The 21,936-nt window shown below is 43.9% G+C and overlaps 1 protein-coding gene across 2 annotated transcripts; it reads right to left on the bottom strand.

The window, feature by feature from the left end:
• Positions 1 to 1,554: 1,554 nt before the first annotated feature.
• HDGF (heparin binding growth factor) lies at positions 1,555 to 17,193 on the bottom strand (the record flags this gene model as incomplete). 2 transcript variants are annotated; one of them, XM_077464208.1, is given in 6 exon segments in its annotated part: positions 1,555 to 8,030; positions 10,212 to 10,417; positions 11,503 to 11,706; positions 13,330 to 13,389; positions 14,477 to 14,615; positions 17,117 to 17,193. In XM_077464208.1, coding segments are annotated over 6 exon segments (690 nt in total), but the record flags the coding sequence as incomplete, so codon positions are not given.
• Between the last annotated feature and the right edge of the window lie 4,743 nt (positions 17,194 to 21,936).

The raw sequence follows: 21,936 nt of genomic DNA, 5'->3' as shown, positions 1-21,936 counted from the left end.
GTTGGAAGCATGAAATTGTCCAAAAGGTCTTGGTATGCTGGTGCCTGAAGAGTTCCCTTCACTGGAACCAAGCGCAACCCCTGAAAGACAACCCCACACTATAATCCCCCCGCCACCGAATGATTTGGACCAGCTCACAAAGCAAGGTCCATAAAGACATGGATGGGTGAGTTCGGGGTGGAGCAGTGTTTCTCAATTCCAGTCCTCATGGCCCACTAACAGGTCATGTTTTCAGGATTTCCCTCAGATGAAACAGCTGGGGTAATTACTAAGGCAGTGAAACTGATCAAATCACCAGTGCAAAATAATGGAAAGCCTGAAAACATGACCTGTTAGTGGGCCATGAGGACTGGAATTGAGAAACACTGGGGTGGAGGAACGTGACTGGCCTGCACAGAGCCCTAACCTCAACCCGATAGAACAGCTTTGGGATGAATAATGCCTTGTACACACGGTTGGACATTCCGACCACAAAATCAGTCGGATTTTGTCCGAAACTGGTGTTGCATACACACGGTCAGACAAAGTTGTCTAAAAATCGGATCTTTATGAATGTGGTGACGTTCGTTGTGTACGACAGGACTACGTAGAGGCTAGTAGCCAATAGCTTTGGTCTTGTAATTTTATCTGAGCATGCGTGGCACTTTGTCCGTCAGAATTCTCTACAAACAATTGGAAAAAGTCCGATCAGATTTTTCTTGTTGGAAAAATTTAGATCCTGCTCTCAAAAATTTTTCCCATCGGAAAAGTCCACACACGATCGGATTTTCCGACAGTGTAATCCGATCGGACCTTTTCCGTCGGAATTTCCGACCGTGTAGAGGCTGCAAGCCAGGCCTTCTCGTCCACACCAGTGCCTGACCTCACAAATGCGCTTCTGGAAGAATGGTCAAACATCCCCATCGACACATCTCCTAAACCTTGTGAACGGCCTTCCTAAAAGGAGTTGAAGCTCTTATAGCTGCAAAGGGTGGGCCGGCTCAATATTGAACCCTACGGATGCCATTAACGTGCGTTAAAAGGCAAGTGTCCCAATACTTTTGGTAATAAAGTGTATATATCTTCATGTATTTTAAGTGTAGACCTCCAAAAATAAAAAGGTACCACTTGACATTCAAAAAGGTTTTACCCCCTTCACGACCACAGCAATCAAGGGGTAATTGTGTGCCTAACAATGTGTAATGTGTGCTGCCTTTACTTTCTGATCTGGCCGTTTATTTTATTTCCTCCCCTCCGCTTTGCGATGAAGATACAGCCAGATTGCTCTTCTTAGGTACATAGTTCCGTGTGTGATTGGATACAATCAGCAGGTTTCAGCCAAAATCATTAGTTAAAATCTGCTGCCAAACGCACAACACAGGTCGGCGGGGGGCACACACATGTGCACCCTAAACTCAAATAAAAACGCTGCCCAGTACATGTATGTGACCGACTGCACCTGCAGTATATTTACTGTGAGCGGTCAAGCAGTTGGGGGGGGGGGGGGGGCTGGGGACGTGTGAGAATTTTTTTTTCTTCCTATTGCTGAACACAAGAAGCACACAGAATCAAGTCTTTTAATAATAATCTGTTTATTTGTCCAAAAGAACTTCAGTCTACAGTTTTCAGAACTATACGAAAAGCTAAAATTTCAACAACTGCTTTCATCACAGCCGCAAGAAAGAAAGAGGGGGAAGAGGAAAGGAGAAAAAAGAAAGAGAAAAAAAAGGGGGGGGGGGAACGAAAGCCTGCATTTCTCTGCATATGTTACAAATTTAAGGATTACATCACATAGCAAGAAAAGACGATGAGCAGAAAGACAAAGAACCAGGCAAAGCAGAGAGGGGGGGGAAAAAAATTATATAAAACTACCTAGAAAATTAACTAAAAACTCTTCCAGATAGGTCATAGCGGATGTAAATTTTTTTTTTTTTTTTTTTTTAAACCTCTTTTTTATTTTATTAAAAACATTAGCTACAAAATTATATTTAAATTCACTCGATGTACAACTGTAATGATACCACTTTGGGTGAGAAACCGGTTTGAGATGCAACCTTTTGAAAATAAAAATAGGGCATTTGCGGTGACAAGATTTACAACCCAAGGGGGAAATGAGCACAGACAGGCCAAGACCAGTGAAGGATTATGGGCTAGAACTGGAGTCGCCTTCTTTTCTCCAAAGGATTAAGAGAAAATTAGATGGGGGGGGGGGGGGGGGGGGAGACCCTAATTAGCTCTGAAGAAGGGGGCATACTTCCCCCGAAACCCGTTAGCTGCCCAGCATTGTGGTACATTGGATGGGGGGGGGGGGGGGGCACTGGGACAGGAAGTGTGGAGGGAAAAATCTCCCAAAATACACAATAAAGATCTGACAAAAGGCAACTGAACCCTTTGTGACTATTTTAAAAAGGGGACAGAATAGTTTCCATGTCATCACCTTGACTGGCCAATAAAATGAAGGAAAAAAAAAAAAAAAAAACACACACACACACCTGTGCCACTCAAATATGGGGAAGAAAAAAGCACCACAAATCCAAGTCCAATAAGTCCAGTAAGAGCTCAGGAGGACAACACCTTTCAGGGGCTGACACTCCCTTCATCAGGGCAGTAAATGAATATTAGACAACAAAATTGCATAATGAAAGGATACAAGGTGTGGTACTTGGCGACCCACATTAATACAACGTATATCCTTTACTTTGGAATTTGTTGCTCAGGATTACTCATTTACTGCCCACATTGAAGCCTTGATGAAGGGACGTTCAACCACCGAAACAAATTGGCTTTTTTTCCCCTTTCCAATTACTTCTTTTATTAAATACTTCGAATAAGCACAAGATCTAAACGTGAGTCTTGTCAGTCATTACATATAACGGGAAGGGGCGCACACGTTTCAGGGGCTGAAACTCCCTTCATCAGAGCTTCAGTGTTGGCAGTAAATGGATAATACTGGAGTTTCAGCCCTTTACGTTTTTTTTCCCCGCTTATGTGTAATAAAAACTTACAACTCACATTAAAATCTTTGACGTTATTACCTTTTCTACTCATTTTCAGACTACTCCAAGGATTCCAAAGTTCACAGGAAGTTTGCATTTTAAGCCCTAGCCTTCCTAGCTTTGGGTTTAGCACTCTACCGGCAGGTCTAATGGGCCCCCTCTGAGATTAGTTTCACGGGTTAAATGTAAAATCTAATACTGAAACTGCTGATCCTAAAATAGATTCTAAATGGCAGTTTTTGCCCTCTGGTGGTGACTTTCCAAGCACCCCCAAAATGTCATTAGATGGGAACAGTGTGCTGAGGTTTGTAGGCACTTCAGGTGTGGGCAGTTGCTGTGCTGCAGGTCACTCTCCCATGATCTTAATTAGCCGACACTGGGGTGACATCAGTTGCCATTTCAATGTGTCACCTCTAAAAACAGCACAACATCCTGATGGAATTTCAGATTGAATACCCAAAGTAAGTTTTCCCTTTACAGAGTGCTTGTAAATTTCCTGATAAATGCATTGACTGGTCAATTTTTCAGCCAAGCCCTGCCCAAGTCCCTCAACATGTGGGCAAGGTGCTTTTCCAGGGGGGGGGGGGGGGGGGGGGGTCGACCGCCATCAAGGAACGAACCCCCCCCCCCCCCCCATGCTGAGGACATCTGGCCTGGTATGGTTCAGGAGGGTTGGTGGCCATGTCCAAATAGTGTGCTTTAGTGTCCAACAGAACCATTTCCGATTTGGCAGGGGGTACTAGGGTTGATGCAGAGATATTTTAGTGAGTCAGAGTCAGCGTGGGGTCCACTTGATTTTCTTCTTTTTGGTCAAACCAAAATACGTTACACCTGGATACCTGCTCCTTAGCTGAACCCAATCACACTTGAGGGGGCAGTGCACATTATAACACGCGATACCAATGCACCTGCTCTATTGTGGTGTGCTGTGGTGCCTTTTAATGTGAAAGGCAACCCAATTCATTAAGTAGTGCATAATGAACATTAGCACAACACATCGCATGACGTTTGCGCTTTTTTTTTTAACAAACTCCCACCCCCCCAATTGGTTATCCCATTAGTGATGAAAAGGGTGCCCTAATGCGTGTGCAGGACACTTATGATACCCATTAGCTTGCCATCCCCAGTATCTCTAGGCGGGCCCCCCCCAAAGAGCCCTCAGCTGTGGTGCAAGCAGCGGGCTGGCGTCCCAAGAGCCCTCAGCGGACATGCAATCAGTGGGTTGGCTCCTGTAAGGGGGGGTAAGCAAATTTAAAAATACCCCGTTGGGTGCATATCAGTGTGGAGTAGTGGGCTTTCCTAGGCAGGGTGTGTTTGCATACAGACCGCCCTAGTTAACTCCCACATGTGAAGCCGAGAGTCTAGAACTGCAGGAACTAAAAATCAAATGAATGAAAGGGACAGTCAAAGGGCCAGGTTCTCTGCTGGGCATCCACCAGCCAGGAAATGGAGGCAGGTCTCGACTTGCTGCACATTGTGAGAATATCACAGCATGCAGTGAAATCAGGGCAAGCCATTTCAGTCCAAGAGGGGAGCCTGTCCAAATGTGCAAGACTAAAGGGAAGACCAGCGTTCAGATTTAAATGTGAATGGGCCCTGAATGGTAATACCTGTAAGCCCTTGTACACACGGTCGGACATTCCGACAAAATCCGTAGGATTTTGTCCGAAACTGGTGTTGCATGGTTCGTAACATGATGACGTTATTTAGTTACGACGGGACTACGTTCAGGCTAGTAGCCAATAGCTTTGGTCTAGGAATTTGATCTGAGCATGCGTGGCACTTTGTGCGATCTAATCCTCTACAAACTATCGCACAAAGTCCGATCAGATCGTGTTGTCGGAAATTTTTTTTTATATCCAGCTCTCAAACTTTGTTGGTTGGACATTCCGACAGAAAAAAAAAAGTCAGATGGAGCCCACACACGGTCGGATTATCCGACAACACGGTCTGATTGGACATTTTCCGTCGGAATGTCCAACCGTGTGTACAAGGGCTAAGAGGAACTCTTTAGGAAGTTAGTTGAACTAGATGGACTAGTGTCTTTTCAACCAGACTATTTAACTCAAGTCTATTCTTAAGTACCAGGCACTAGAAATTCTAAGAAACGATTGGGACTCTCCTGTCAGCTGCTACCCTAAAAAGACTGGATGGATCTCCCCTTTAACATACTATGAAGGAACCGTTAGGAAAGGTGGTCACATCCTAAAGGGGGAATCATATGTGTGGGTTCAATTATCCTCAAGAGTTTTTTGTTTTTTTTTTTAAGCACCGCTGTTGCTTTAAGATAATCCCATACAGTGACGCACACAAAACACAAATCACAATCTTCCACTGCCGTCCGTGCCCACAAACCAACCATATGAACGACACATTTTCTGGGAGCAATTTTCAAGCTGGCGCTGCTCTTACAGAAAGGCCAAACCACCAGACGAGCCGATAAAACATTCAGAGAAGAACACACTAAGGGGTTGATTTACTAAAACTGGCGTATGCAAAATCCGGTGCAGCTCTGCATAGAAATCGGCTTCCAGGTTTGATGTCAAAGCTTAACTGAAAAAGCTAAAAGTTATTGGCTACCATGCAAACGGATTTTGCACTCTCCAGTTCTAGTAAATAGAAATCAACCCCAAAGAGTGGTTTTAAATTTAAAAATTCAAACTTAAAAAATAAAAAGTCAAATACAAAAATAGAGCAAGCAAAAATATCCAGTTTTAGTTTAAAACTCAAAAGCACAGATACATTTTAAAAGTAATTGCATTTTTTTTTTATACAAAAGCAAAAATTTCTAGGCTCTAAAAAAAGGAGGAAAAAAAGAAAAAAAAAAAAAAAGCACAATAAAATTAGTGGTATTGTCCACCCTGTATATAAAATATTTATCTCTAGACTACGCCGGGTGCAGGAAGCAGACTTTACAAGCAGCTGCGGAAGAAAAATATTAAACATCTTTGGTGCGGTCGGGACAGAGTTTTGCGTTGGGATATCTGGAAGGCGGGGACTAAAGAACCTTCACCAATTGGTGGGAGGGGCACAAAATTTGTATTTTGCCTAAATGGATGTTGGATTTTTATTTTTTCTAATTCTGCTGCAATCTGTAAATGTTAAAGCCAACTAAACTCAAAAGTGTAACATTCTAGCCTACCAGGTCTTAGATGTGGTGGCTGCATTGTTTTCCTTTTTCAGCAAGTACAGAAAACACATGAGGATCCTGCCAGAAAGACAGTGTGCTTGTCATTTCCTGCGAGCTGAATGCACAATTTTATCTTCCTTGAAATCCATCTTTTGTAAACCCAGTCCCTCGCCCCTCATGTCAGAGAGGAAGGCTTATTTGTAGTCCAGATTAGGACTATATGCCCATCACACCTCTTAAGCCCCCTTTTTTTTTTTATGTAGGCCGCATCAGGTTTCCTCAGCAGGGGATCGATCCGCCGATTCGCTGCTGAACGACAGGTCCATGTCTGCTCCAGTTATGGAGAGCAGACAAGGACACGGCCCCACTCTGCTCTATGGCCAGCTGAATGTAAACAGACTGTCCTCCGATCCAGCCAGATGAAGGGGAATGGATCCCCTTCCATTTGTTTTTGCCAGATTAGAGGTAGGCGGGTGTAAAAAAACAGGCACAAGTTCATTTACATCTGCCACTCCATTGACGAGAATGGAGGGTCTGATCAGATCCACCTGAAAAAAGGTGGACTAAATCAGACTGCTCGTGTGAATCCAAAGACACGCTGGTAGGTTAACTGGCTTCTGTCCAAAATAAATTGGCCATAGTACGTGAATTTGGGACCTTGGTTTGGGTGCTCCTTGATGGTAGAGGCCGAAGTGAGTGTGCGATGTATGTGTGGAGCACTGCATAAATTGACGGCACTAAATGGGTACCTTAAATAGATGCATCTTAATGAGAGACAAATGTATAGGGGCAATTAAAGACACACCCCACACACAGGTTAAACTGGATGGACTGGTGTCTTTATTCAACCTTACCAACAATGAAAAGGGATCTTAGGTTGGATTCACACCTATGCTGTTTTAGTGCTTTTTGCAGATTTGCATTACAGTCCATTTAACATAGTTTCCTATAGGACACGTTCTGGAGTGCAAACCTGCAAAATGCACAGGTGTGAATCAGGCCTTAGGCTGGATGCACACCTATGCATTTTTAGTTTTTTGCAGATTTGCATGGTTTCCTATGGAACACGTTCTGTTGTGCAAATCTGCAAAATGCACTAAAACTGCATGGGTGTGAATCAGGCCTTACTGGGGAAAGCCTAGAGTAGGGGTAGGCAACCTCCTAACTCTAACTGTGGTGAACTACAAATCCCACCATGACTATGCAAGTCATGCTATAATGCCTTATGAGACTTGTAGGGACCAAACACACACTATAGCTTCAATTTAAAAAAAAAAAAAAAAAAAAAAAAAAAAAAAAAAAAAATTTAAAACCTGCACTTTTCTCCCCAGGACCACCACATCTAGGGACAGATCAGCTGCAGTACATTACATTTAAGGTTTAGATGCCCTTTTAAGGCTTTAGTTAAATTTTGTCCGACCTAGGATTACATTTATATTCTCTTTTAATGATAAAAACAGCAAAAAATAAAAAATAAGAGAAAAAGCTAATGTTAAAATTGAGAAATATGAACAGGAAATTAGCGCAGATAAGTCACCAGACATAAATATAAAAACAGGACTTTTTTGTCTCTTTATGGGGGGGGGGGGGGGGTTGCTGGCAGTTACAGGTGGGACAGCGATAACATTACAAATTTAAATGTTATATTTAAAAAAACGTGCTAACATTTCTCGGTTTTTCGTTCAGATTCGAGCCACTGTCCCCCAAGTTCGGTCTTGGAAGGCGCCGTCTTGTTCGATGACAACGTCCAAATTGGTCAGGTTGCATATGCAAATGTGGATAATGACAATGAAGTGTATATTCCCAAATTTTTTTTTGTAAAGTATTTTTTTTTTTTATTTCTCTTTAAAAGCACCCACGTCTCCCAATATAGGAAAAGGCTGTCAGGATCCTGCCCAGTCGTGAAGAGGGGAAAATCATTTTAACTGCAAGGGAGAAATAAAAGAAAAATCAATATTAATGTTCAGAAAATACCAAAAGAGCACAGAACTACACCACACCACATTTACTAAAACTGGAGTGTGCAAAATCTGATGCAGCTGTGCATGGTAGCTAGTCAGCTTAGCTTGTTCATTAAAGCGGAGGTCCACCCTAAAGTGGACCTTCCGCTCATTGGAATCCTCCCCCCCCCTCCGGCGCCACAATTGGCACCTTTCAGGGAGGAAGGGGGTGCAGGTACCTGTACAGTACAGGTATCTGCACCCACTTCCGGCATAGCTATCTGCAGAAAGGGACGTACATTCACGCCCTTTCCGAAAGTCCCCCGCTGCCTGCTGGGCAACACACAGATCCCAGAGGCAGCGGGTCCATCTTTATTGCGCAGCGCGACTCGCGCATGTGCAGTAGGGAACCGGGAAATGAAGCCGAAAGGCTCCACTTCCTGATTCCCATACCCAAGATGGCGGCGGCAGCACCCGAGAGACGATCGAGAGATCGGCTTCAGGTGCCAACATCGCGGGCGCGCTGGGCGGGTAAGTGTCCTTATTTTAAAAGTCAGCAGCTGCAGTATTTGTAGCTGCTGGCTTTAAAAAAAAAGAAAAAAAAAAAAAAAAGCAAGCTGATTTGTGCAACTCTGCATAGAAACCAGATTTAGTAAGTCAACCGCAAGTAGGTGGTAAAACTATCAAACCTATACGAGTTTGTTGGACATTCACTCCAAAACCATGACAAATCAAATCTAAAAAGGCAGAACACATTTTACAAATTCGTTTAGCTGCTAGCGATTCACATACCTCTGCCACAATATGCAGCCAGGCACCTATAGAGGAGTTTTGGAATAATGTACAGTACTACTCCTCAACAACCTGCAACGTACTTTCAGTAGTTAAACTGGATGCCCACGGCTGAAGGCATCATCCAGGTACGAGTGAACAGTAGGTGTGACCGCTGGCTGGCCAGACAGCTAAACAAAGCCAGAGTCGGCATTGATCTGCCGACCATAGCCTGGAAAGCAATGCCTTGACAAAAAAAAAAAAAAAAAAAAAAAAAAAAGGGGGGCAGAGGAGGGGTTTGGGGTCTTCTAGACCACAGAGTCCTCCAGAAAGAGTACCTGTCACATGCCTATTGCCATCACAAAAGGAGGTTTCATTCCTTGTGACTGCAATAAAAGCAATCCAAAAGTAAATAAAAAAATTTCACTGCTGTAAATAAAATACTTTTTATTGCATCTTTTTTACAGCAGTGAGAATTTTTATTTTTTATTTACACTTTTGGATTGCTTTTATTGCAGTCACGAGGAATGAAACATCCTTTGTGACGGCAATAGGCATGTGACAGGTACTCTTTCTGGAGGACTCTGGTCTATAAGACCCCAAACCCCTCCTCTGCCCTTAAATGCATTCAAAATGCCAAGATCTGCATTTTTTTTTTCCACTGCTGTAAATAAAAGTGGCTCTCCATGTTCGCTATTGCGCCCCTAGGCGTAAAAGCGAACAAGCGCATCGTGTCGCACGCATGCAAACACCGATCGTCCCACACATGTGAGGTATCACCGCGAACGTCAGCAATTCTAGCACCAGACTTCCTCTGTAAATCTACAATGGTAACCTGTGGACTTTAAAAAAATGCTTCACCTATGGATAGTAAAAATGTACACATGCGCAATTTAAAAGTGTAACACATTTTGTATCCATTTAGTCAGCGCAACATTATATATATATATATATATATATATATATAAAAATACTTGGGTTATGCATTAGTGTTTTTTTTATAAAAAAAAAACACACACCCAACAACATTCTCTAGGGCCTCCGCTTTAAAAAATATGGAATGTTAGGAGGTTCCAACTCATTTTCTAGCAAATAAATACAGATGTTTACATGTAAACAAGAGTAAAAAAACTAAAAAAAAAAAAAAAAAAAAAAAACACCACACACAACTTGGAAAAATCTATTTTTTGCTAGAAAATTAGTTGGAGCCTCCTATAAATTTTAAAACAGAGGCCCTAGAGAATTGTATTGGGTTTTATTTTTATGTATTTTCCAAAAAAAAAAAAAAAAAAAAAAAGGGGCCAGGAGCTGAAGTGGTTAAGCATTCATAGAGCAATATAGTTTACTTTATTTGCCTGGAAGCTTCCCAGCAGATATAACACTTATGACAGTTACCTTGCCTTTTGTTCACTAGGTTTTTCTTTTTCTACAACCTTCTCCTCTGCCTTTTCCTCTACTTTAGAATCCTCTATCTTGGGTGCCTCGCTGCTATCTTCTTTATCCGCCTCCGGCGTCTGCTTTTCTGCTTCTTTCGCCGATTCCTTGCTGTCCGTCTTTTCCGCTTCCTGGTCATCTTCTTGTTTCACCCTCTTGGGGGAACTCTGCAAAAAATAAATAAAAAGGACCATGAAAATAAGGCAGAGAGGTGCGACACCCTAGTGTCCTTCTGCATAGCAGGGAAGACAAAATTTGCACCCTTAAACCAAGGCACATGTCAAGTCAAGTATACTTCATACATACTCAGTGGCCTACTGTTCTAGATACCAGAAAAGAAAGAAAAAAAAAAAAAAAAAAAAAAGGCAAGTGGAGTAGCCAACCTATTTAATATATAACTGGCAAGGGTTTGAGAACACAGGGAGCATAAGTTCATTACCTTGAGTGGTGATGCACTGTGTACCACCATTCGCCCCTGAAGCAATCCTGGCCCTTCCGCCATTTCACTATACGGCAGGCAGGAGGCAGTTTGCTAAAGTTATTGTAAAAGGTTTTCTCTTTTTTAAACATGTTATACGTGCCTGCGCTGTGTAAGGATTTTGCTCCTGGTGCTCCTCTTCTGGGGTGCCCAGCACAGCGCTCCTGGCTCCTCCTATTCATAGGGTGCCCCCACAGAGCAGCATTCCCTGGGGGCACAGACTGTTCCGCTGCTGCGTCCATTGACACAGACCGCAGGATTTGGCCCTGCCCCCTGCATCACTGGATTTGATTGACAGCAGCAGGAGCCAATCTATCCAATGAGGACTGAGACAGCAGCTGGAGTCACTGGGCTTGTGCATAGCTGGAACAGATGGGCACAGGTAAGGAAAAGTGGGTGGGGGCCCTGGTGGGAGCTGCAGCACAAGTTTAATACAGTGCCGTATTGCAAAAAAAATAAATGGCCTGGTCAGTGGGCGTTAAATCCTTCCCGTCATTAAGTAGTTAAAGGGGTTGTAAAGTCTCCGGGTTTTTCCACCCTAATGCATTATAGTTCCATATTTTTTCATTTTTTTATTTTATTTAAGGAAATTTTTGCCGAGAGAAACAAAGGCTGCCATTACTTCATTCTGAAAGTTTTTTTTTTTTTTTTACGATCACCCTATGGCTTCCAATCATTTTAAAGCATGTGGGTTAGTGCAACAGATCTTCAGAAGCAATGACAGCACCCACATTTCTCAGGAAACAGTTTAACACAAAGCCTCGATCAACTTACCTCTGCAGCATCTTCGGCTTTCCTCTTATTTCCTCCCTTCTCCTTGGACTGCTCATCAATCACTAATTTTCCCTCCTCGTCGCTGCTGCCATCTGCATTCCCTTTCTTCTCTTCGTCATCCTCTGGCTTCTCCTCTTCCTCCTCCTCTTCATCTGCATCTTCATCATCATCATCGTCATCTTTTGAGCTCTTCTTTGGAGTTGGCTGAAATAGGAGAAAGGAAAGAAAAAGAAAAATCTGAGTACTGCTGCCCTCTTGAGGAAAAAAAAAAGTAATTTTAACAATCGTGTACAATTCAGCATGCAGCAAACCATAGACAGTCTGTGGAAGTTTTCATTTATCCAGCTTGTGGTATATCTTGTAGTAATTGGTCATATTGAACTGGACTTGTTCTGTAATGTTCAATGCGTTTTGTCGTTTATCCAGCTCCAATGAGCATAGCGTCTTCAACATTACAGAAGCTCAGCCTAATGTGGTTACTACTAGCTATACCATGCATCAGTGGGCCCTCCAATCCCCCCCCCCCCGCCCCTCAGAAGTCACCCCCTCCACATATCGGCAGGGGTAGGTGATGCCGTCACCTTATAGGAGGGGGGGTGTAGCCCGGGTCTAACCAGTGCTCTGAGATGTTGTTCCAGTCCCTCCTTCGCTTTGTGAGCAGAGGTAAGGCAGCAGTGGTGCTGGGAAAAGGGAAGCCGATGCCCTCTGGCGGTCGGAGGGTGGCACTGCAAGCACTCCCGAACTCTGCCCCTTTCCCAGCGGACCACAGACGAGCACCAGTCCCCGGGAACAGGGACCACTGCCATTGATGGCTAAATACTGTGTAACACCATACTGCTGGATGGAAGGAGGACTGACATTGTGCAAGCCAATGCATAATATTTAAAGGTGCAGTGTTGAGGGATATCCAGTTACAAATAGGCATAAGCAGGTCATGAATCGCCACCATTTAAAGTGTTTGTAAACTCTGTTAAACCACTTGTACCCAGGTAAGCCTATAATAATTTAAATTTGGTATCGCCTTGTGAAAGTTATTATAGGGGGTACAATCATAAGCCTATAATAAGGTTATCGCCTAAAAACTTGCAGTTTAGCCCCCTTTCACACTTAGGGCCGTTCGGGTGTTACCAGGGCTCTTCGGTCGCTAGCGGGTGCTTTTCACACCAAAAAAGGGGTTAAAACCACCCGTGTGATGCTGTCCATTCATTGTAATGGGCAGGGCATTTTTGGAGCTCTGTATGCAGTGCTCCCAAACCGCCCCAAAGATGCTGCTTGCAGGACTTAAACGTCCTATAAGCACATCACCCCAGTGTGAAAGCACTCAGGCTGCCATACTCTGGTAGCACAGGAGGCAGTTTTCAGCCGATATTTTTAGCGCTAAAACACCTGAAAACTGCCTCCGTGCGAAAAAGGGTCTTAGAAGATATTCAGTGTGCATGCAGCCAATGAAGTCACCGGCACACACGGTCTGAAGGTGCCGGACCTTCAGAGCCTGTGCAGTAAAATGGCAGATGTTTCGGTAGAGACATCATCACAGCTCTGGCCACTCACAGCGCCGAAGGCCATGAACCCAGAAGAAACACCAGGGGGAAGATTCAGCCATCGCAGCGGTGAGTGGGTGCCACTGGAAATGCTTCATTCTAAAAAAAAGGTAAGCATTTCGTAATGCACACTAGCACATTATGCTATTGCTTTACAGGGTCTCCCCCCCCACCCCTAAACTTGCATATTGAACTCCACCCCTCCTGTGTTTATATGTTATATACGTTCAAACTGATTTTTTTTTTTTTTTTAAAAGAAGGTGTGTACATTAAAAATATTGAATACCTTGTCTCCATCTTTAGAACCTTTAGCTCCAGCTTTAGCTCCTTTCTTCCGGGAAGTAGGCTGGAAAAACAAAACCGTGAAAGTTATATTTGTGCCCAGAAAACAATCACAAAGGCAGGAGAGTAGAAAGAGGGTCAGACAAATACATTTGTAGGGTTAGTTTTGATCTGCCCAATTAAAAAAAAAAAAAAATTACTACGCTGAAAATTAGGAAGTTAAATGGAAACCATTTTAAAAACATGTCAAATTTTACAGGTTAGTATGGCCAGCTTGAGGGGGGGGGGGGGGGAGGCTTCAGTTCCGCTTTAAAAATTCAGGCTCTACTCCTAGAGCAAAACACAAGGCCCACCAGGCCATTATCGCGCCTCTCCCGCCCCACCCCCCATAGTCCCTGCAGTCGGTGGCAGAGACCAGAACTCCTCCTACAGATCCTGCGCTTCTCCATGCAGTTGTGGCGCATTGAAGGCAACCATAAATGCCAATTCTTCCCGTGACCCCCCCCCCCGTCCTAGAGGCTCCCAGCTGTTTATATACCTGCAGGTGCACATTCATAACGTTGTCTGCGCTATCTGGACTACTGCTATGGAGGGCTCTACAGGAACCAAGTCATTCTGGACATGCAGCTGTGTATTAACCTATAGTCCACACAAGCATCAAAGGGTGACAACACTGCTTCCACAAAGTCAGAGCGTTGTCACCCTAGGATGGGAAGGACACTCCACAGTTAAATGGCAAGATCAACAGGTGAAAAAAAAAAAAAAAAAAAAAAAAAAAAGACAGCATAGTAAGGAAACAAATCTAACCACTGCAGCGAAAAGGTAAGCTAGCATATAATTGAGTTTACATGCACTAGAAAGAGCCAACCTTAAGTGTCCCCCCAATTAAAAGGTTGGCTTTTTAAAAAAGGAAAGCCGACCTTTTAAGTGGGGGGACACTTAAGGTTGGCTCTTTCTTTCTAGTGCATGTAAACTCAATTATATGCTAGCTTACCTTTTCGCTGCAGTGGTTAGATTTGTTTCCTCACTATGCTGTCTTTTTTTTTTTTCCACAAGGGGGGGGGGGGGGGGGGTGGTTGGGGGAGAACACCAATCACAAAAGTCTTTGATCTTTGGAGAACATTGCGAGGGCCCAGGAAAGGTTGTAGTACCTGGTATCCAGATGCTTTCACCGTTGGGTTATTCTCAATTTCCCAGAGGCCCTCGGTAAACCCTTTCCTCTTGTTTGCCTTTGCAAACTTGGCTTTTGTCTCTTCATATGGGACGATGTCTTTGGGACCAAGATATGCTCTAAAAGGAGATAAAAAAATAAATAAAAAAAAGTGAACAAACGTAATGTTATAGAAGTGCAGGTTTTTTTTGTTTAAAGGAAAGAGGTTACGCAAATAGATACCAAATATGCCGAGCATCAAAATTATGCACGCTTTAAAAAAATTTTTTTTTTTATAAATGACAGGATTACCAATTTAGAGTTGGAGCGAGAGCAACGATTCTAGTGCTAGACCTCTAACGTTCCCGTCATATCTCACGTGTGATGCGCAAACACAGTTTACACATGTGGGCCTATGTATGCCCTCGCTTCTATTGCGGTCACACAAAAAAAAAAAAAAAAAAAAAAAAAAAAAAAACTTGCGACAAAGCATGACAGGTCCTCTTTATAGAGAGCTCTTAAGTCAATAAGACCCCACATCTCTCCACTACAATGGAAAGCGTGGGGGGGGGGGGCTAGTTTTCATTGGCCATGAACCGCAAGTGATGTCATGACATCGCTCTGGTCCTCCTAGACCAGCGATTCTCAACTAGGGTTCCTCTAGAGGTTGCTAGGGGTTCCTTCAGCATTGGGCAATTACTGCCTCCCTAATAAGTTCCAACCGACACCACTGATCTTTTTAGCCATCAGTAAGGGAGGTAATTCTTCCCAATGACCATCACACTAATGTATCATGAGTTGTAGATTTCTCATTTTTAGTAGGGGTTCCCTGTGACCGGAGAACTAGTTCAAGGGTTCCTCTGTGTTGAAAAGGTTAAGGCTGTCCTAGACCAGTGATGGTGAACCTTGGCACCCCAGATATTTTAGAAAACTACGTTTCCCATGATGCTCCATTAGACTGCAGAGTTAGAGTATCATGGGAAAAGTAGTTGCAAAACATCTGGGGTGCCGAGGTTTGCCATCACTGTCCTAGACCAATGGTGGTGAACCTCGACACCCCAGATGTTTTGGAAATACATTTCTCATGATTCTCATGCACTCTGCAGTGTAGTTGAGCACATAGGAAATGTAGGTCCAAAACATCTGGGGTGCCAAGGTTCACCATCACTGTCCTAGGCCGTAGAGATGAGTGGAGGCAATCTGTTTATCTGTGGCCAGGGCTTCACAATCAACCAGGTAAGCCCGAGAACGGGCAGCTTATGGCATCTGGCTGCAGCCAAACCCGATATTAACCCCTTCCCGTCGAGCGTACGGAGGAGATGTGCGTACTCGGCTTTCGGGGGTTATACCCTTTTTTTTTTTTTTTTTTTTTTACAGCGGGCGATCGGCTTTCCAGCCATAACAACCGAAGCGGCTAAAAGCCGCTCGGCTGTTATGCCGGAGGACGGGGGGGGGGGGGGACGTCCCCTCCCGCTGCTACCGCTCAATCGGGAGCACCGATTCGCCATCCGACGCCTCCGGCTGCTGGGGAGGAACTGGAACGAAGCCGTAAGCGGCTTCGTTCCAGTCTCATAGTAAACACGGAACTGACGTCACTTCCCGTTTACTCGGCTGCCAATGGCGCCGGTTTTAAAAAGCTATACGGTATTCAGAATCGTTGTTTTCGGCGATCTGAATACTTTGAAGTGTAAAGGAGGGATGATGGGTCTTTTAGACCCCCGATCCCTCCATAAAAAGTACCTGTCACCACCTATTACTGTCACAAGGGATGTTTACATTCCTTGTGACAGCAATAAAAGTGATCAAATTTTGTTTTTTTAAACAATTTATTCATTTTCAAATAAATAAAAAAATTTTTTTAAAGCGCCCGCCGTCCCTGCGAAGCACAGAAAACGCATACGGAAGTCGCGCTCGCATATGTAAACGGTGTTCAAATCACACATGTGAGGTATCGCCGCAATTGTCAGAGCGAGAGCAATAATTCTAGCACTAGACCTCCTCTGCAACGCTAACCTGGTAACTAAAAAAATAAATAAAATTAAAGCGTCGCCTATTGAGATTTTTAGGTACCGTACTGTCGTCAATCCACGAGTGCGTGCAATTATATTAAACTTGTAAACACCAAATGCCAAAAATAGGCTTAGTCATGAAAGGGTTAAACACCATACACTAATGAGATATTTTCCCAGTTAGGCGGTCGGCAATTGGTTAACTTTTCCAATCTGATAGGAAGAGAATGCAAGCGAGTTAAAGCACATACAGCAATGCATAAAAAGGCAAAAGCAGCACTACTACTAGTGACCAAGAGAAAAAAAAAAAAAAATATTCTAAAAACTGGTGGCCTACAGCAGTGGTCATCAACCCTGCCCACCAACATGCCAAGTTTGCAAGATACTTAATTCATGACAACTTAAATTCATGACAGGTGATATGGTTTGCTGCTCAGTGATTGCAGTATTCTAGTCTGCATCTCCCCCCAAGGCAATATATAAAACCTGGCCTGTTAGTGGGCCCTGAGGACAGGGGTTGATGACCACTGGCCTACAGGCCTCCACTATTTTATGACCAACACTGAATCCTTCCAGCGTGAATTTGCTCACCATCGAGGCTTATATACAAAAAGTCTTTATAAACCACTTACGTTTCGTGTGTCCCGAAGAAGAACACTTGGTATTTCATAGATGTGGGCTTAGCAGCTGGCTCAAGGATTTCATCAATCTGAGGATACAAAAAAAAAAAAAAAGTCATGATGCTGGCACGGAATAAAAATAGAGTACAAATCCAATGAGCCTGTGGCAGCAGGCCAATACAAAGCACTGAGACGTAAAGGGACAGGAGAGCTGCACCGAAGATCAGACAATGCAAGACGACTTTCAGGACTTACACCAATCAGAATCTACAATATTCACCCTGTAAGGAACGCATCACCCTACAATATTCACCCCCAGCCTGTGCTAAAACACGTGAGCTGGGGGGTACAAAAAGGCGGGGGGGGGGGGGGGGGGGGGGGGGGTGCTATGCAATGCTAGAGCAAATTGTAGGTTTTTGTTTTACTGTCATCCTACAATTAATTCTATGCACAAAGTTTTGTTACAATGCGGTGTGCACTATGTTATATACATAGTTTTATATAGTGCTCACCGTCACAACTATATGGAGAGAAGAGAGCAACTGATCGCTATGTGCCCTTGCATAAGATTCAACGTAGACTCCCCCCATCCACATCTACTGCTTTATTTTGCAGAGAAATCACTTTGAAAACTACCCCCACCCCCCAGAATCTCTGGCCATCTTGAAAATATGAAAGATTTTACACCACGCAAATAGATACTCGACAAGTCATGCTTTAAAATTGCGCACGCTCGTGGAATGGCGTCAAAAACTATGCTACTTAAAAATCTCCATAGGTGTTGCGTAAAAAAAAAAAAAAATTGGAGTTAGAGATCGTCTAGCGCTAGAATTCTTGCTTGCTTTAACTTTCACAGCGATCTCACGTGTGGCGCAAACAAGGTTTACATATGTGAGCGTGACCCATGGGGGGGGGGGGGGGGGGGGGAAGGATGACGGGGGCGCTTTAAACTTTTTTTAAATGACTTTTAACCACATACTGCGGCACATCAGCTCCTTTCCGTGAAACGCCGTAGCTGTACGTTGGCTCCTTTAGGAGACATAGCAGCTGGGGAACCCAACGCGTTGTTAGTCGGCCACCCACAATCTCAGGAAAGAGCCCAATGTAAAAAACTGACAGAACCCCCATTCTGACATGAGAGATTAGGAACAATGATCTCTCTACTCCAGTCAGTACCCCTCCCCCCACAGAACAGTTAACCCCTTGATCACCCACTAGTGTTAACCCCCTCCCGTGACATTTATACAATAATCGTTGCATTTTTATAGCACTGATCGCTGTCAATGGTCCCAAAAACATGTCATAAGTGTCCGATCTGTCTGACGCAAAAATACACACACACACACACACACACACACACACACACACACACACACAGAGATCACTGTCATTACTAGTAAAAATAAAAGCCATTAAAAACTATCCCATATTTTGTAGACACTAACTTTTGCGCAAACCGATATATGGTTATTGCAATTTATTTTTTTTAACCAAAAAGTTGTAGCATTATACATACTGGCCTAAACTGATGAAGAAATTTGTTGTTTATTTTTTTATAGTATAGCAAAAAAATTAAAAAAATTCTCAAAATGGTCACTTTATAGCGTGAAAAAAAAAAAAAAAAAATATATATAAAAACCAAAACACCCACCACGCTAAAAAGATGCTATTGCAAAAAACTCACTGCAACGCTAGTGGCGTTTTTTTTTTTTAAATAATGTTATTCTAACGTCCAGTTCAGATTATAGCACGACAGAATGGATCTCTCTTTTTTTTTTCCGTTTTTTGAACTTCGTTTGTTGCTAATGTCACTCTTGGCCCGGAGTACCAAACAAAGCTCATTTTGTGGCACAGCGTGGGTACACGTCATTCAGAGCATGTGTGTCATTCCACACCCACAGACTACATACTAAACAAGGCCATGGAGGCGTTAATATGATGGCAGCGCAAAGCTTTTATTTCTGGTGGAATCATCACACATCCATTATGGACGGCGGGGGGGGGGGGGGGGAAACCTCCAGAGCGCCAATCGCATTACAGAACTTCATGGCGTATTCTAACAATTCAGGAAAAAACGGTTAGAGAGATGGAGAGGGTGCAGAAAACCCGCAAGCTGTGATGTGCCCAGTCTTAGGAAGGCTGTCAGGGGGAATAAATCGCACTCTGCTGCTGATCAAAGCCAGCAGGCGGTGGGCAGGAAACCAATGTTTTTCTTGCCTGTCTGAGCATAGAAAAAAAAAAATGAATTCACAAAGAGGGAGTGAGGACGGGGACTGGCATCGGGCTGCAGCTTCAACACACATACACACCGCCCCCGATTATTACTCTAGAGCAGGGGTGGGCATCCTGGGGACCCTGAGCTGTTGCAGAACTACAAGTCCCATCATGCCTCAGAGTAATTGTAACTGCCAGCTTTGCAATGCCTCATGGGAAATGTAGTTCCACATCAGCTGGAGGGCCCCAGGTTGCCTACCGGCTCTTGAGGTCGGCTAGCAAATCATGCAGAGACCACGCATTTAACTGGATCCCAACTGGTGCACACCGATGTACGTTGGCAGAATGGCACTGCTAGGAAAATTGCTGCCGTGCCATTGCATGCGCGCCGTGAGTAGGGGCGCAGCTATGTCCGCAGGGATACCTGCAATCGTCTCAGAGAAACAACGGGGAGATGCTAACGTAAACAAGCATCTCCTCATTCTTACTGTCACTGATCACAGCTCCCTGTGATCGGGAGCAGAGATCAGTGGTGTGTCACAGCTAGCCCCCCCCCCGATCGCCATTACTAGAGGAAAAAAAAAAAAAAAAAAAAAGCCATAAAACTATCCCCCATTTTGTAGAGGTTATAACTTTTGCGCAAACCAATCGCTTATCGCTTTTTTTAACACCAAAAGAAAGCTCTATTTGTGTGTGTGTGTGTGTGTGTGTGTGTGTGTGTGTGTGTGTGTGTGTGTGTGTGTGTGTGTGTGTGTGTGTGTGTGTGTGTGTGTGTGTGTGTGTGTGTGTGTGTGTGTGTGTGTGTGTGGGGGGGGGGGGGGGGGGGGACACCAATTTTGTTTGGAAGCCAGTCTCACAACCACGCAATTGTCAGTTAAAACGAGGCTTAAAGTGGTTAATGGCACTGATCGATGTATAAATGAATGGTCCCAAAAGCGAGCAAAAATCATCTGACGTGTCTCACAAGATAAAAGCGCTATCTTGAGAAAAATATATAATAGATATTCAAAAGGATAGAGAGAGATATTCAAAAGGATAGAGAGAGATATTCAAAAGGATAGAGAGAGATATTCAAAAGGATAGAGAGAGATATTCAAAAGGATAGAGAGAGATATTCAAAAGGATAGAGAGAGATATTCAAAAGGATAGAGAGAGATATTCAAAAGGATAGAGAGAGATATTCAAAAGGATAGAGAGAGATATTCAAAAGGATAGAGAGATATATCTATATATATCCTTTTGAATATCTATCTGCAGTTTTCAGAAGGCAGCCTGCTAATGATGGGGTATTACTGACTGGCACTGAAGTGGTTAAAGAACGATCGATTTCTAGAAGCGGTGGGTGGCGGGGCCTAGGAAGACGTCGCTCCATTGATCTGACACACGCACGCGCGCTCCTGGCTGAGTTGGGGACGGGCTGCAGAGTCACGCTGGCTTCTGTGTAAATCTGTTTTACGGCTCGGTGATGACATGTTGGGTGTTAAAGTCATAAGCCTCTTGCAGTGGAGTTGGCGGTAATCTTGCTGTATGAGGAGGGAGTCTCCCGAGGGCAATGGGTGTGCTTGTATGCTTTTATAGATCCTCTGCTGATAGATGGAACAATGAGCGGCACACCTGTGTACTCCATGCTGCAGATTTGTAGCTGTGACCCCGAGAGCCCTCATTCATTCAGTGCTAGAACAGACCGCCACTACAAGTGTGACAAAGGTCCTACTACCGTCCATGATGTCATAGGTCCCCGCATTCCGCCGCAAGGTCCCCTTCACCAGAGAAAAGTCATTGTTTTTTTCTCTCCCCAGAACACAAAGTGATGGCAAAGCAACCCGGTAGGTTCTCCCTTTAGACCCCCCCCCCCCTATTCTTGTTCTGTTGATCACTGAAAATTTGGGCTTCCTCCCTTTTTGGACGAGTCACCAGGACAAAATGGGATCAGACAAATCCCCCTTAAAGTGGTTGTAAACCCTTCAACATACCCAGTGAAATGACTGGCATCAAAGGATACACAAAGAAACAAATCCTTCTATATAAGGTTGTACCTGTTTATCTGCAGTCTTCTCTTCGTCTGTTCAAAGTGCTGAATTTATACAGCTGGTCTGAGCTTTCAGAAAGCAGGGGGCGGAGAGCTGACTTGTTCAGTCAGCTCTGCCGAGTGTGAGGTAAGGAAAAGAAGAAAGCCTTCCCCTTCACAAAGCATACAGGAAGAGATCTGCGGCTGTCAATCAGCTGGAGATCCCTCCCTTGTCACCATTTCTCTTGGTGTCAGGGAAATTTGTTGGAATTGATTCATGCCGACAGCACAGAAGCCGACAGAAATCACACTCGAGTTGTTAATATATTACAATTTTCTTGTTCAATTTCCTTTAGATTTACACAACTGTGACGTTCAATGACCTGCTGACTGCATACAAAGTGAGAGTCTAGGTTTGACCTCATAGTATATGGTTTTGGAAAATCTAAAAAAATAAAAAAAAAATTGTACAATGTCTGTCCAGCATTAGTGCTCTAGATGGAGATGAGTCTACATTGTATAGAGCAGGGATATGCAATTAGCAGACCTCCAGCTGTTGCAGAACTACAAGTCCCATGAGGCATAGCAAGACTAACACCCAGAAGCATGA

The sequence above is a fragment of the Lithobates pipiens genome, unplaced genomic scaffold (genome assembly GCF_037356315.1).
Source record: "Lithobates pipiens isolate NorthernLeopardFrog02 unplaced genomic scaffold, aLitPip1_a1.2 Scaffold_30, whole genome shotgun sequence".
Lineage (NCBI taxonomy): Eukaryota > Metazoa > Chordata > Amphibia > Anura > Ranidae > Lithobates > Lithobates pipiens.
This window is presented reverse-complemented; position numbering and strand designations above follow the sequence as displayed.